This window comes from Eublepharis macularius, chromosome 4 (assembly GCF_028583425.1).
Source record: "Eublepharis macularius isolate TG4126 chromosome 4, MPM_Emac_v1.0, whole genome shotgun sequence".
Classification (NCBI taxonomy): Eukaryota; Metazoa; Chordata; class Lepidosauria; order Squamata; family Eublepharidae; genus Eublepharis; species Eublepharis macularius.
This window is the reverse complement of record NC_072793.1, coordinates 165283978-165300159: the sequence shown is the minus strand read 5'-3', so window position 1 is coordinate 165300159 and position 16182 is coordinate 165283978. Positions and strand designations below refer to the sequence as shown.

Below are 16182 nucleotides of genomic sequence, written 5' to 3'. Positions count from 1 at the left end.
GTTATTGGAGAGGGACTAAGAGAAATGACTTGCTTGAGGTTACCTAATGAGTTTGAGACAGTGGAAATATTTGAACCGGGGAGGGACCTGAACTAAAATGACAGGCAAGCTCATATAAGAGTGTTAGAAAACGCAACTCTTGGGCAAGCAGTACCCTTGCTGGAGGTTGTGGAGCTCACAATGGAGAAAGCTCAAGGTGCTCAGCAAGAGTCCCATGTCAGGATTGTCTGCCATCCAACTTGCCAGCTTACAGGAAAGGGGGCAGCTGAGGAGGAGATAAGAAGACACCTATCAGGCCACCCCCTTTCTTGCCCCCAGATTCTGGGAGACGTTTCACAGATAAATGCTGCCCTAGCTGAAGTGCCCATTTAATCCAGATGCCTCTTTGATTTGAATGGAAAGCGGTGTTTGCAGTGGGTCTTACTCAGTTTTCACAGGGGGGTGTCCCTGGTGCTGAAGGGCCAGCAGGTCTCATGAGAACAAGATCATCTCAGAAGCTATAGAGGTCTTCTTACAGGACTTCAGCAGCAGAAACTCCAACACTAGGGGGTTACCCTAGAGCAGGGCTTTTTTTCTGGGGAAAGAGGTGGTGGAACTCAGTGGGTTGCCTTTGCAGAAAATGGTCACATGGCTGGTGGCCCCGCCCCCTGATCTCCAGACAGAGGGGAGTTGAGATTGCCCTCTGCGCCTCCCCTCTGTCTGGAGATCAGGGGGCGGGGCCACCAGCCATGTGACCATTTTCAAGAGGTTCCGGAACTCCATTCCACCGCATTCCAGCTGAAAAAAAGCCCTGCCCTAGAGGAGGAGGAAGTTGCCTGACTTCTGCTCCAAGCGCGGTCTGAAGTTTTTGCTTGAAAGGGTTTTTGCTCAGTGTTGTACTGAATGTTGTGCCGAGCTGGGCCGATTCCAGACGGCCCTCCCCATGGCGAAACGTCGCGCGTCGTTGCACGGAAAATGCAAAATATCACGTTTTCTCGCACGAGTTTTGTGCAACGTCGCACAAAACTCGTGCGAGAAAACGCGATATTTCACATTTTCTGCACGACGACGCGCGACGTTTCGCCATGGGGAGGGCCGTCTGGAATCGGCCCTGGTTTGTTTAAAGTTTCCTGGTCATGTTGTTTGCCTGATTTGGCCATTTATTATAGAAATTTTTTAAAATTAAAAAAAAGCTTTACCTGGCTTTGTTTATTTTTAAAAGAACAAGGAGAGTAGTCAGGTAATAGCCAATGCTGTAATATTCTTAAAGCTAAGCAGGTATATAGACTGCTGGAATAGGGCTGGTTCAGCCCATTTTGTGACACAAGCGGGAGGGCAGTATTAGAATGAAAATCATTATCTTTAGTAAGTTACTAAACTCATCCTGTTTTCTTTATGAGCACGTTATAATGATCTGTTGTGTTTTTTCTGGTGGGTGGTTGTTAAGAACAAAAATAATTGTTGCATTCCAATCATTATTCAAATGATTTGTTCTGAAATCCGTGTATGATTAGTTAGTGTTTCAAACATGAGATTTTGGGGTGGAGCCTTGGTAGAGCTGGGTTTGTGGAGGGGAGGGACCTCAATGGGATATATTGCCAGAGTCCACCCTCCAAAACAGCCATTTTCTCCAGGGGAAGTGATCTCTGTTGTGAGGAGACCAGCTGTAATTCTGGGAAATCTCCAGGCCCCACCTGGAGGTTGACATCCTACCACACACAGGCTACTTTCTTCTTCTGCCCGTTTGTTGTCTGCAGTCCAAAACAGGATGCTGAGATCGATCAAGCAGTGCTGTGATCCAGTTGGGTGCTTATGTCCTTCAGCAGCAGCAGCAGCCCAGAACCAATGGTCCAAGCCAGGCACGAAGGGCAAATGAAAGCACAGTCTACCATGCACCTGGTTTCAACTGTTGCTGTATTAATAGACTTTTAAATTACACAGAATTCTTCTTCAGTTGTGGGTGTCCAAATGGGGGGAAACACAACTTGATTCATTCGGACATTTATCTGAGGAATTTTTTCACTTTCATATGGCTCCTGTGAGGTCTGTCCCCCCTACTCCCACCCCCTGGTAGCTGACAGGATCAGGAGCAGTCATTGAGAATCGTATAAGCTAATCTGGTAATCTTGACAGCAATAAGGTGGGGGCCCTGCATGACCGGAATGGGACCCCACCCTGAGACAGAGGTTCTGTTTGGTACTTCTGTGGCCGTAAGCTTAACTCTGGGAGCACCAGGGCTGGTTCTGTGGACCTGGGAGGACAGATATTTTTTATTAGGATGACTTTTGGTTCCATGCAAGTCCTTGTATCATTTCTCCCATACACACACTCATCACAAGAATAACACAACAAAACTATTTATTTAGATACATAGGTCTGCCCCCTCCTGAAGGGCTAGGAACAGGCTACAAAACCCATTCCACAAAATAAAATAAAATCCTCTCCAATTAGATGACCCACCTTCACACACCTTTCTCAACTTAAACTACAGCTCCAAAGGCCTTCATGGACTGATAGAACACTTCCAAACATGCTCTGGCTTGGGTTTTGGAGAGTCCCCACCAAGAGGGAGCGCTATACTTATGGTCAGCCACTGAGAACAGCAGCCCTGCCCTCATGTCATTGCTCTGCAATACATCATATAATTAACAGGGGGTCTTTGGGGAAACTAAATAAGCAAATGTATTCAGCTATACCTATTTTCCTTAGATAGTAGATGTAGTTCTCAGTGGAGTGCTTGGATTTAACTGGGCCTAGTCAGGGTCTGAAGATTGAGTTTACACTCTCCCCCAGCAGGATTCTGGATGTCGTATCTTTGAATATCAGGCCTTAACAAACATATCACCCATTACTCGCTGACAATTCTTGACCTGAAGACTGATTTGCCACTTGGCATGGGCAGAGAGAAGATGGAGGAATAACCTGAGAAAATTCAAAGTTCAAATGTACTGTAGGATACGAAGCAGTAGGGGTAAGATGGACATGAAGTGTGAGGAGGGAAGGTTGAGCACTCAGACACTGCCCTGAAATATAGACCATGCCTCAGAATACAGAGAAAGTATGAGTAGCATTCAAATAGTTTCCAACAGGCTTTAGAATCTGTGTTTCTCACCCTATAAACAAAAAAAAATCAAATGTCTTCTGGAAGCCTGCAAAGCAGGTCATAAAGCCAACAGCCCTCCTCTTCTGTTTGTTCCCAAGTTAACTGGGATTCAAAGGAACACTGCCTGTAGAGGTGGAGAATGTATTTTAGCTATTCCCAACTGTATACACTACAAAAACTATCACTGATTATTGTAGGTAAAACACTAATGGCAGCAAATTCAGTAAGTTAATTAACGTTGCCAAGTTCTTTGGAGTCTGCTTCCAGGTTCAGCAAAAAAGACAGCATACAGAGATAATTTATTAGAATAGATAATCAAATCTTTTCAAAAACAAGAATTAACACCCCCCTTCAGAATTTCCGTGGAATTTCCTGGGCAAAGATCATCAGTGTGAGGTGGGTAAAAGACTCAGGGTACAAAGTATGTATAGCATGAACTATGAACATATCTCTGGGTTGCACTGTGCAGACAAGTTGGGAAGCCATTTTTGTACATTCCTTTTCTATGGGTAACATCTCCCTATGTAGAAAGATATTAGTGCTACCCTCCAAGCAATGTATGTTTAAGCCTGCCACAATCCATGTATTAGTCTTCTTCCAGATACTTGTCATTTTATGAAAAAATACACTCTCATGCCCTCTTTTATCTACATCAATCAAATATTGTTATTTTGTAGTGTCATAAACCCACTTTTTTAAAATCAGAAAGTTCATCTCCCACCCCAATAATGCAACTTTCCCAGCCCCTCCCCTTAAAGAACCATCCACTTAGTCAAAGCTATTCTTGTCAAACTTCTAAACTGTTGGATTACACCAGTTTCTTAGTCATATTCTAAGTCATATTAGCCAGCAGATTTCAATGAGGTAAGCTTAGCACTACACGGGATGGCGAGCCCACACAGTCACATCCCATCGAGGGACACGGGATATGGCTAAAACAGAATAGCTTGCCTAAGCCCTCCTAAATCAAAGCAAAGTTGCTATGTGAACTGGATCACAATCTCTTAAGAGCCAAACTGGAGGAGATTTAGAAGGTCACTTGATTGGATCTCTCATTAAAATTTGCTAAATATCGGCTGTGGGGAGCCCCCTGATATTTACTGCCATGATGGGCACGGAGGTGTAAAGGACTCATTTAGTAAAGATTTCCATTTCAACTAACCCACATCCCACAGCTAGTGCAAGAAAATGGAGGAAGGAAAAACATATATGCATTTAAAAATGAACTAAATACCACAGTTTCCAGATAGGAATTGGCTCCTGCCAGAGATCCTCTTTATCCCACCCCCCAAAGGGAAAAATGTAAATTTTCCATGCTGGGGCAAATAGTATCCCCAGAATAAATAATAATAACGTGATTTATATACCACCCTTCAGGACACCCTAAAGCCCAATCAGAGCAGTTTACAAAGTGTGCTATTATTATCCTCACAACACTCAACCCTGTGAGGTAGATGGGGCTGAGAGAGCTCTGAGAGAGCTGTGACTGACCCAGCTGCCTTCAAGTGGAGGAGAGAGGAATCAAACCCAGCTCTCCAGATTAGAGTCCTGCTGCTCTTAACCACTACACCAGGTTGTGTTATATCAAGAAATTAGCAGGGGAATGGTGGCGGGGAGTTGGGGGATGCAGGGGGAAAGAAGATTAACACCCTTTTGCTGGTACCAATCCATATCAGCCTCCACAGCTGCCACTGAGTGAAAAATTAAGAGAGATTCATCAAGGACTTCCAATGTCTTGTTCACTTCAGCTGTGAGCCAACATCATACACTAGTTCCTGTGTCATGCAAGAACACACTTATATCAAACAGGCTATGTTCCATCGCCACATCGGGCTGTTCACCCACAATCTGTCTTTACTGTTTTTCTCCTACGTGAGTTCTCTCATGCTTGTTTAGAATCGTTCTCCTAATGAAGCCTTTCCCGCAATCTGAGCATTTAAATGGCTTCTCCCCCGTGTGGGTTCTCTCATGGACGATGAGGCTGGAGCTCTGATTAAACCCTTTCCCGCAGTCTGAACATTTATATGGCTTCTCTTCTGTGTGGATTCTTTCGTGGCGGATGAGGCTTGATTTGTCGCTGAAGCTTTTCTCACAGGCCGAGCAGCTATATGGTTTCTCACCTGTGTGGATCCTCTCATGTTTGATCAAGCTCGACCGATCGCTAAAGCTTTTCCCACAGTCTGTGCACTTGAATGGCTTCTCTCCTGTGTGGGTCCTCTCGTGGTTTGTCAGGTTGGATTTTCTGTTGAAACTCTTCCCACAAAAAGAGCAATCGTATGGTTTTTCTCCAGTGTGGGTTCCCTCGTGCCTTATGAGGTGCGATCGGCTACTAAAGCTCTTCCCGCAGTCTGAGCACTTGAAAGGTTTCACTCCCGTGTGAATCCTTTCATGGGTGAGAAGATGAGACCTCCGCACAAAGCTTTTCCCACAGGTTGAGCACTTGTACGGTTTGTCTCCTCTGTGAGCCCTCTCATGTTTGTTCAGGCTCGATTTGTCGCTGAACCGTCGTCCACAATGGGAACAGTTGTAGGGTTTTTCTCCTGTGTGGATTCTCCTGTGTATGACGAGGCTGGAATTCTGATTGAATCCTTTTCCACAGTCGGTGCACTTGAACGGTTTCAGACCGGTGTGCTTCATCTCGTGGATAAGAAGGTTGGATCTTTGGACAAAGCCCTTGCCACAGACGGCGCAACCGTAAGGTTTCTGCCCTAAGTGAATTCTCTCATGTGCAAGGAGGCTGGAGCTCTGAATGAATCTTTTGCCACAGTCTGAGCATTTGTATGGTCTCTGTTCTCGGTGGATTCTCTGGTGCCGAACCAGGGTCGAACTTTGGTTGAACCTCTTGCCGCATTCCAAGCATTTGTAAGGTCTCTGTTCCGTGTGGCTTCTCTCGTGCCTGATGAGACTGGAACTCTGGTTGAACCTTTTCCCACACTGCGAACAGCTGTAGGGTTTTTCCCCAGTGTGTTTTCTCTTATGCCTAATCAAGCTGGACCCGTCGCTGAAGCTGTTTCCACACTCGGAGCACCGGAACGGCTTTTCTCCTGTATGGATCCTCTCATGGGTGCGAAGGTTGGATCGTTTCATGAAGCTTTTTGCACAGCGTGAGCATTTGTGTGGTTTCTCTGCTGCATTCTGCGTTTCTTGTTTGATAAGATCCGGGTTAACACTGATGCTTTTCCCAAAGCCTGAGTAATATGGAGTTTCTCCCACGTGGATTCTTTTATGGCCATCTCCTGTAGGAGGAAACAGAGCCAGGACATAATATGCAGGTCTTTACCAGCATATCATCAATTCCACAATCAAGAACTAGCAGAAAGAATTTAGAGTAGGGCTCCCTAGCCTTGTTAAGCCTTCAGGTACTTTTGTTGGCAGGTCCCACAGAATGTTAGGAAGATGCTGGTATGGAATCTCCTTTTGTTACCCTGCAGACACTGCCTCAGAGAAAGGGTAGGCAACTAGGTCCAGGGGCCAAATTCAGCCCACAGTGGCTCCCTCTCCCTCTCCCTCCCTCTCTCTCTCAGCCACTTTCTTCTAAGTGGACAGAAAGGCAAAGGGCTCTTCAACTATATCTTCCCCAATGTGAACAATTAAGAGAGGTTTTGCCAGGGCCCTGTCCTTCTGAGGCAACTCAGACAATCCGTGCACAAGTTTCAGGCTGAGGAGCACCTGAGATGTGTGAGGAAAGGCTCTGCTGAGGCCCAATGCCGTTCGCAGTGGACCTGACATCTGACTTCCCCCGAAACCACTTTCACAAGCTTAAGTACAAAAATGTACCTCACAACTGCAAATGACAAACTTCAGAGTCCGTGCCTACCAAGAGAGTAGTGAAATGCCGCCCCCAGACAAGATCAGGGCTTCTGAATACTCAGGGGACTCCCCACATATGAAGAAAAACTTGAATTTGTTAATGTAGAAAACAACATGTCTACATGCCTCTCAGCAGCAGTTGGATATGACAGTTAAACAAAACCTTCAGGTGCAGAGACAGCATATTAGCCAGCCCATGCAGTGTAGTGGTTAGAGTGCCAGACTAGGATAGGGGAGACCCAGATTCAAATCCCCGCCTTGCCATGGAAGCTTACTGGGTGATCTTAGGCCAGTCACATGCTCTCAGCCTAGCCTCCCTCACAGGGTTGAGAGAAGGTAACAGGGTGAAGGGAGGGCCGCGTATGCTGCCCTGAGCACCTTGGAGGAAGGGTGGGATGAAAACGTAGCAGACAGTTACTAGGAACAAACACCAGTGAAGGTTTCATGTCTAGTTTGTTGAGTAGAATTTCATCCCACCCGTCCTCTAGGGAACTCAAGGTGGTGTACATGGATCCCCATGCACACACACACTTTATCCTCACAACAACCTTGCGGAGTAGATTAGGCTAGGAGATTGTGACTGGGCTAAATGACATATGCAGCACAGTCCTATAGATGTTTACTCAGAACCAAGACCCTGTGAGTTCAATGGAACGTACTCCCACATAAGCATACACAGGATTGCAGCCTCCTGCAAACTCCACGGAAGAGTGGGAGTCTGAACTGGGTCCACCCATTCAGGGTCCAACATGCTAACCACCACACTACATAGACTCCAGTAAGAAGGATGTGGGCAGCCACTGTGGGAGTCTAGACAACCTCTTGGCGTGATCCAGCATCTGCCATTCTTCCACTTGTGAAAATGGAACTAGCCCTTGTGATTGACGTCTCTCACCTGATTGGGCCCTGTGGAATATTTTGCTTCCCTCTGATCCTAGGCGATATGGAACACACGGCTCCTCTTCTTCCTCCAGCTTTACAATCACATCGGGAAGCTCTAAGCAGAGGACAGATATGAGGTGGAGGTCAGAAAAGACATCCCATCTAGAGGGGAGCCAATTTTGATCCAAGCCCCAAAACTTCTGACAACTTAAGAGCCAGACTGTGTGTTATTCCTCCCATGTGACAAAGTCCATCTCTGCCCATGTAGAACTTCGAAGGTTCCTTCCCAAAAGGCGGAGGAAGGCTGTCATCAAACTGCCAGGGAAGGAGATCCCACTGGTTGGTCTGATGTCTAACTCTGGTTCTTTCTCTTTCCACCTCATCCTCTCTAGCAGTTGGGAAGGAGAGGAAGAACACAGAATATAAACAGCTAAGGAGAAAGATTACTGGTGATTAAAGGGAAATCTTCTAATTTTATGGTGACAGCTTTTTAAAAACAATGTTAGGCAGGTACTATTTAATAAAGTTGGAGGAAGTTCAACCAGAAGCTCCTTTGTCACTGAGAAGAAGGCCCACCAGATTCCTGTCAGGAGGGAGCCTTCCAAGTCCCGGACAAAGAGAGCTGGATATTTTCTCACAAGGGAAATTCAGATGAGTTCTAGAAGTCTTTGTCACCAGATTTTTTATGTTCCCTAACCTGAGCCGTAGTCCCTTTCCTCTGAAACAGGCTCCGGAATCCAAGGATCTCTCGCATGGACCACCTCAGATTTGGGAACAGCAAATCCTGCTGAAGAAATAAGGAAACAGACTTCATCAAAAGGAATTTGGTCTGGTACCTGTTGTGTGTGGCATAGTGGTTAGGCCAGTGTGGCATAGTGGTTAGGCTGTAAGACCTGGGTTCAAATCCCCACTCAGTCACAAAGCTCACAGAGTACTCATGGCCCAGTCCCTCGTGCTCTGCCTAACTTAACCTCACAGAACCTCACAGAACCTTTTTAGGGATGAAACAGAGGAACAGAGAACCAGGTTCATAGCCTAGCTTGGCCTGCATGGAGTCTCTACAATAGAGGTAAAGTACATTCTTTTCACACAGAAGCTTCCAGCTTCTATCCCTGGCTTCTCCAGCTAAAGGATCTGAAGTGGAAAAGCTGGGAGAGATCTTTGCCTGAGACTTTGGAGATAACTGACCAAGGTTGTAGTTTCCTATGTTCAAGGTGCCATAGCTGAGTGAATACCAGGGGTCATTTCGTAGAAAAATAGCTGGAGGAACTCATTAGCATATGCCATGTCCCTTGCCATCACCGGAAGTGTGTCGTTGGCATAACTGATTTGCATATGCTACACCCCTGACATCACCTATTCTGGCTGTTTTGGACTCAATCCTGGCCATTCAGGGCCGAAATTGGGCCCAAAATGGCAAAAAGGGGCTGAAAATGGCCAAAAAGGGGTGCAAAATGGTCAGGATCAGGCCACTGCTGTGTGGGAGAGTGATCCACCACCAATCAGAGGCCCGATCTGGGCCGTTTCAGCCCCAATCCAAGCTGAAACAGGTCCAAAATGGCCAAGAATCAGGTGGGCGGGGCCACCTGACATGTGACCTCTTTGGGGAACTGCCGGAACTGCGTTCCTGTGCGTTCCCCCTCAAAATGAGCCCTGGTGAATACAAAGAATAACTGAAGGTGGAGTTGGGGAAACAGTAGTTTGTGGGTGGAGAACCCAGTTCATTCTCTGAAGCTTGCTGGGTGACTTTAAGCCCCCCCTCACCTTTTATCAGTCTTACCTCACAGGGTTTTTGGAGATGGGGGTAGTTAGATCAACTCCCTGACGAGACATAGTTCATTTTCTAAAAATGGTGACTGTTTGACAGCACACATTCCTATGTGCTCTCATGGATGGGACTAGACTTGAGGTGTAACCTGTGCTTTGCATGTGTCAAGACACAAGTTCAATCCTCCATATCTCCAGTTTTTAAATATGGGATCTTGTTTAGCGAGATGTTTGCCTGAATCCTTGGAGATCCAGTCAGTCAGAGTACCTAGAATTGGGCCAATGGTCTGACTCATGACTCATCTCAGCTCTTCCCCTTGAAAGCGCTCCATGTGGAACCCGTGAAAGCTTCAAGCTTCTTACCACTCACCCCCACCCCAGATGCACACAATCTGTGCCAACCACCCTAAGGGGGACATTGCAGCCCTGGCACAGACACAATAAGATGGTACCTCCATTGCAGCGAGTACAGTAAGCACTCATACCAGACCCCAAATATAACACCCACTTTGCATTTATATATCCCTTCAGAACATCCGAAGTGTTTCGCACATATTACCTTGGCAATCCTCATTTGGTTTGCTTATACCTCCTCCCCCCAAAATCCACCCATCTTACAGAAGAAGTTCCAGGAGTCAGGGGAAACCAAGTGCAATTCAGAATCCATTATATTAAATGAGCCAAGAGAGCAATCAACCTGCTCAAGCCCCTTAATATTTACTTGATTCCTATTCCACTTTTCTAGGTGGATCACATAGCTGATGGTCAACAATGCAATAAAACCGGATTACAAAATTTAAAAATGCAATACAGACAGAATAATAGATTCAAATGGTGCATAAAAACCAGATTACAAAATTAGAGAGCACAAAGACGACAGTGTAATACATACAACAAATAACACAATTAAACAGGATGACAAGATTGAATCCTGACAAGATGCAGCAACGAGCATCAGAAAGCTGACACAGCAAGCAAAGAGAGCCCACAGAAGTTTCACCTTGCTGTGCCAGTTTCCTGGAGATTTTTTTAAAATGCAAAATAGCACTGAGAACAGAAATCACTGCAAACTACTGCAATACAGTCCATTCTGTCACTGCATGCTCCCATCATCAGCGAAACAGAGGCAGCTCCTTAATTTTTGTGGCCCAACAGCCTGGCTTTGAGAACATTCAGAGTCAATGAACGAGGGTTGATTTATCATGTGGGTGGGTGGACTCTACATAACCATTCATGCATTGTAGTTTGTTGGATCTATCCCTCACCTGCACAGGTACCAGGGAAAGTCTCACTTTCCTCTGATCCCTGGTTATTTGGCAGCCAGGGTATCTCCTCTTCTTCTAGTTTTATCACCACATGAGGAAAGTCTGATTAGGAGAAAGTAAAGATGTTTAAGAAATGAGACATTAGTAACCAATCTCTTGGAGGCCGGAGAAGATCCCCACCCCAAGTATCTTCGCACAAATCCCAGGAAAGGGTCTAGAAGATTCCCTTACATTTGCATAATCCAAACCACTCTGCAAAACACAGATACAACCCAAAGGCCGGTTATTTATAAAAACAAATTCACAGTGGAATTCTAATGCAGAATTACACTCTTCTATGCACAAGGAAACCAACTGGCTTTGGCTGGAAAAATTCTGCACACGATTTCATTGATTATCTATAATATAATAATCCATATAACCATACGCAATGAAATCCAAAGGATCAAACTGGACACCTTCCAAAAGAAACCCCTCTTAGCAGGACAAGTTTTCAAATGAAACTCTTCCAAGCTCCGTCCAACCTTAGACATCAACTTAATACAACTAACAAGAATGAAGAACCTTCTGCACAGTGAAGCGAGCGATGGTGCAATGCATTGGTTTTACTGCAGGACAAGAATGTAAGGGACCCTGAATCTAAGGCCCACTCTCCCATGGAAGCTGGATGGGTGACCTTGGGCCATTCACTCTCAGCCTGGCCTACCTCACTGGGTTGTTGTTGTGAGGACAAATAAAGGAGAGAAGAACGATTTTGTAAGCTGCTTTCGAATCCTCATTGGGGAGAAAAGTGGAGTATAAATAAAATATCTAAACAAACATAGTCATCAGTGACTATACAATGAGGTGGTGATGGTGGAAAGTGCCATCAAGTCATAGCTGACTTATGGCAACTCCTGCTGGGGTTTTCAAGGCAAGAGACTAACAGAGATGTTTTTTGCCAATGCCTGCCTCTGCATAGTGACCTTGGACTTGCTTGGAAATCTCCCATCCAATTATTAACCAAGGCCAACTCTGCTTAGCTTCTGAGGGTCTGGGACTGTACAACACACATGCTACAGTTCCCAATCTTCAAGAAGAGTTATCTGCAGTTGCTTCACTTTCAGAAAATACAGCTTCTTGGATTAGCCTTTAAAATATTGAAACATCCAGGCTACAACACTTGGAACCTTCTAGTAGTGCAGTCCTACACAGTTAGTCTAGTTTAAGAATTCTTTAGAGTAGATCGGCATAGAGTGGCACTGTAAGATCCAAAGCTTTCCTATTACTAGAGCATATTTTCAGCAACATTTCAGCAAAAGATGCCATTCGTTGAATCTCTAATGCTTTCTTGTCTGAGTATACCCCCATCCATTGTGGCACCAGAACCTTTAAGAGGTAGGCCATATACTAGACTCTCTACATAGCAAAATAAAAATATCTGTGTGTGTGACTGAGAGACAGAGAGAGGGAGTGAATGAAAGGGCAGGAAGTCTGCAGGGTGCATCTCTGTTCACACAAGCACAATAAACACCTGCAATTTGCCCCCACCACAATATTGACCCTAACAACAGCATTTTACTTTCCACCCCATCTTCTCTGCACCCCAATTTGTAATTCAAAATTACAAGATAGGAATCCTTACCCAACGAAGCCATGTTGCTGTGATTCTCCTGCTAGTATAAAACCCAGTCGAAAGTTCATAGATTGGGATTCGGCACCTCTTACTCCTTTCTTTGCAGCATACCCCACCACATCCTCCAAATCTAAGCAGGCAGGCCTTGAAATAAAATAAAGCGTGTCCATCACTTCTGCTAGAGAAGACAAACCACTTGGAATTGCCTTTTTTCAATCTGCAAAGAGCTATATGTTTCGCCTCTGACATTACAACACTGGGATATTGACCATCGTTACACCGGCTTTACAAAGGAAGAAACTGCTGATGATACATAACCACTGGCTCATCTTGTCATTAAAGCAGAGGCTGTAAAGAGGAAGAGCCCTTTCCCACAGCCTTAAGTGGAGAAGGGAGGGACTGACCCCAAAACCATCTGTTTGCAAAGCCCATACTGTACCATTGAGCTGTAGTTCTGGGCTGTTTTCACACTGCTTACCAGCCACGGAACATCACACCAAGCTCCTGGAACGACAGCATGTTCCTGGCATGATTTTGCGCAAGAATGGCATCGAGCCAGGAAGATGCTGTCGTTCCGGGAGCTTGGCGCAATGTTCCGTGGCTGGTAAGCAATGTGAAAATGGCCCTGGTCTTGGGTCAGTGGAAACTTGGGCCACCCTTGCTTTCCTTTCCCTGCTTCTCAGTGCCAGTAACAGGATGATCAGGTGCAAAGACAGGGTTCCTGTGTCTTTAATGAAGCAACTTCTGCAGCGGCTTCCTTTCTCTCCAAGGTCTCAAGGAGGCTTGTCTTCTCAGCCCTGCTACCTGAGGTCGTTTTTAAAATTGGAGATACTGCCGATGGCTCCTGAGACCTTTGGCATACAGAGCTGGCATCTGCCTACCGAATTACAGGGCCTTCCAAAGCTACACTTGCCAAGAGAGTGCCAGCTGTTGGACGGGGGGGGGGGCACTTGAGCAGAGACTCTTAACAGCCTCTGCTTTAATAAAAAAAAGCATTGCAGACCAGGAATCTAACCTTTGTGGATGTTCAATGAAAGATGCGGTTGGCTCTGTGCTGCACTGAGGGCACTACCAAACTTCTGACTTGCACTTCCCCTCTGTTATTAAAGAAGCAAGAGCCCCCATCTTCCTTTGCACTCTTTGATCCTCCTACAAAAGAAATGACAGAGATAGAGCAGCTGAGAGTCGGAACTACAAATCAGAGAGTCACCACAGCAAGAAACCACCAAAGTGCCAAGCAAGGTATGCAAAGATTATTAGACATTTTCATTATTATTATCCCACACTCTTAACCCAAGAAGGGTCTCCTCAAGAAGCTTCCAACTGGAGCATAAAACCAATCATTTGAATATTCTTAGATAAAGACAGTTGACTTGTCGTGAATCACGCCATTGATCCAGCGTGGCTGGTTTTGCATGCTCTGACTAGCACCAGTTGCCTTCTGAGCCCTGATCACCAAGATCTTTTTTAAACTGGAGATGCTGGCACTTGGGCAGGCACTCTGCTACTGAGTAATGGTGACAGCCAGTGGGGTGAAGCAGCTACAGTGACAGACTAGGAACTGGACAACCCATGTTTGATTCCCCACTCCGCCATGGAAGGCCCCTTGGTGACCTGGGCCAGTCACAAACCCGTAGCTTCACCTACATCGCAGGGTTTGTTGTGATGAAAAAATGGAGGTGAAGAGACAGATGTAAGCTGCTTTGAGTTCCCATTGGGGAGAAAAGTATAAATGGAGTAAAAGGGATAAAAATAAATATATGTGAACTTTGAACATTCTAGCCTCACTACAATGAATGGGAGTCTTTAAAGATTAACAAGATGTTAATCTAGTGCAATGGTTGGCCACCCCAGCACAGGCTCTGACGCTGACAAACCAGGCCATTTTGCTTGGCACCCACGGCCAGATTGCTGCCAAAGCAACTGAGGCCCTGGTAGCACTGCTGGGACCAGCAGTGTGCAAGAAGGTGGCAGGCAGGGTTTATGTCTGCCCTCATCTCTTAGACCTGCACAGACACCAGCCAAGCAAATCTCTGAGATTCTGGCAGGCCTGCCTAGGGCTTGGTTTCTGCAGAAGTATCTGGCCAAGTACCTCCCCCCTCCCCCATTTTGTTTGCCAGCACATACGGGGAGATGCTACATTTTTTCCTAGCCCTTGGGTCGAAAAATATTGTCTTCTGTTGCTCTGGAACAAAAACTCGTCTTGTAAGCATTAGCAGTCTCTTTATATTTGCTGCAACAGACAAACATGAAGAAGACCCTGCTGTAATTATTGAAAATGGTAAGTATTGTCTTAGCATTGATCTGGTTTGGCAGGCGGGTGCCTGATTCAGCAATGTTGTCAAAGGTCAGCAAGTCTGGCTCCAGTCAATGCCCGGATGCAAGAGGGCCCCCTCCCCATGCCAGACCCTTCTCCATCTATGCCATCCTGAGTTTCATAGCAGAAGAACAATGGGATAAAAATATATTTATTGCTGACCTAAGAAGAGCTCTACTGGAGCAGCCAAAGGCACGTTTGATCCAACACGCTGTTTCCCACGGTGACTAGCCAGATGTCCTAGAAAACTAACAAGCACGAATGCACAGGCCAGAGTTTTCACCCACTGTTATTCCTCACCAACTGGCATTCAAAGGAACACTGCCTCTGAACAGAGAGGCTCTATCTAGCCCCTGTGGCTAACAGCCATTGAGGGATCTCTCCTCCATGAATGCTCCTCCTTCAAAAGCATCAAAGCTGGTAGACCACAGGACATCTTGTAGCAGGGAGTTCCACATGTTAGCTTTGCAGCTCCTCGCCTTCCCCTTTAATGCATATTCTGTAACCGAGAATCTAACACTGACCGGAGCTTGCACCTAGTGGGGGGGGGGCTTGTATTGGGTTGGGGTCTATTTCGCAAGCCCGAAGGAGACAATCCGCCCTCCGCCTCTCTCACCGCTTCGAAGTTCGTTCCCCCGCCGAGGCTGCTCCTCTTTCTCCGCGCTCCTGTTCCTGCAGCTTCCAAGGAGTTTCTCCGCCCTCCTCCTCCACTCTCAATGTCAAAACGACGAAAAGGCGTGGATTAAATCCAAACCAGCAAATGTACCTCGGTTCTCTTATTCGGGAATATCTAAAGTGGATTCATCCTAACAGTATGCAGTAATTTTTTTAAAAAGGACCGGGGGGAGAGGAGAAAATCCAGTTTTTCAATTCATCCTTCTTAAAATGAGTGCTCCAGACTAGTCAATCCGCCTTAAGGGATGGCCAACATGCATGCACCCCTCCCATTCACACACCCCAACAAAACCAAAAAACTGCTCGTTAATGTAACCATCCGGATTAAGCTTTTTTGGAAAACCTGCAATTCAGGAAGCTCAGCCTCCCCTCTACTGCTTATTCAGGAGGCTTTCCCCTTGCTTTCCGCTTCCCGTCATGTGACTGAAGCCGAGCCAAAACCTGGCAAAGCAAGCCTACCCAGCTGCTCTGGAGCGCACGGATGGCCGGAGGATCATAGCCACCACCCCCTTACCGGCACGGGGAGGCTGTTCGCCACAGTTCACTGGACTTCTGTTTCATGCAGAGCAAGAAGCTGTTTTCAGGGCTGCCAGCTTTCGCAACAGCCCTGCTGATTCTCGGGGAGGAAGGAAAACGGGTGATTTCTGCAGATGATCACACTGGACTTGTCCCCTCTGATCATATCTAGGGGAGTTCCCAGGATCTAGATCTGCGGCTGCGCAGGTGTACGTGGGTATTTGTGTATCCCTTAACACTTTTCTGCCCTGCC

The 16182-nt window shown here is 46.2% G+C and overlaps 1 protein-coding gene across 2 annotated transcripts; it reads right to left on the bottom strand.

The window, feature by feature from the left end:
* Nucleotides 1-2320: 2320 nt before the first annotated feature.
* On the bottom strand, nucleotides 2321-15787 carry LOC129329394 (zinc finger protein OZF-like). 2 transcript variants are annotated; one of them, XM_054978948.1, is made up of 7 exons: nucleotides 15355-15787; nucleotides 13437-13570; nucleotides 12431-12565; nucleotides 10807-10908; nucleotides 8472-8561; nucleotides 7788-7889; nucleotides 2321-6318 (listed from the first exon to the last, which is right to left on the bottom strand). In XM_054978948.1, exons 3-7 carry the CDS (start codon nucleotides 12441-12443, stop codon nucleotides 4937-4939), a joined length of 1689 nt encoding a protein of 562 aa, XP_054834923.1. In that variant the 5' UTR covers nucleotides 12444-12565; nucleotides 13437-13570; nucleotides 15355-15787; the 3' UTR covers nucleotides 2321-4936. The 2 variants fall into 2 exon arrangements, with proteins under 2 accessions (XP_054834923.1, XP_054834924.1); XM_054978949.1 differs by having other exon boundaries at nucleotides 8472-8558.
* Between the last annotated feature and the right edge of the window lie 395 nt (nucleotides 15788-16182).

Coding starts and splice junctions, on each gene's coding strand:
- LOC129329394 (XM_054978948.1), bottom strand. Junction 8,562..10,806: donor TTTCCCTGGTACCTGTGCAG/GTGAGGGATAGA, acceptor TTATTTCTTCAG/CAGGATTTGCTGTTCCCAAA. Junction 6,319..7,787: donor ATTCCACAGGGCCCAATCAG/GTGAGAGACGTC, acceptor TTCCTCCTACAG/GAGATGGCCATAAAAGAATC.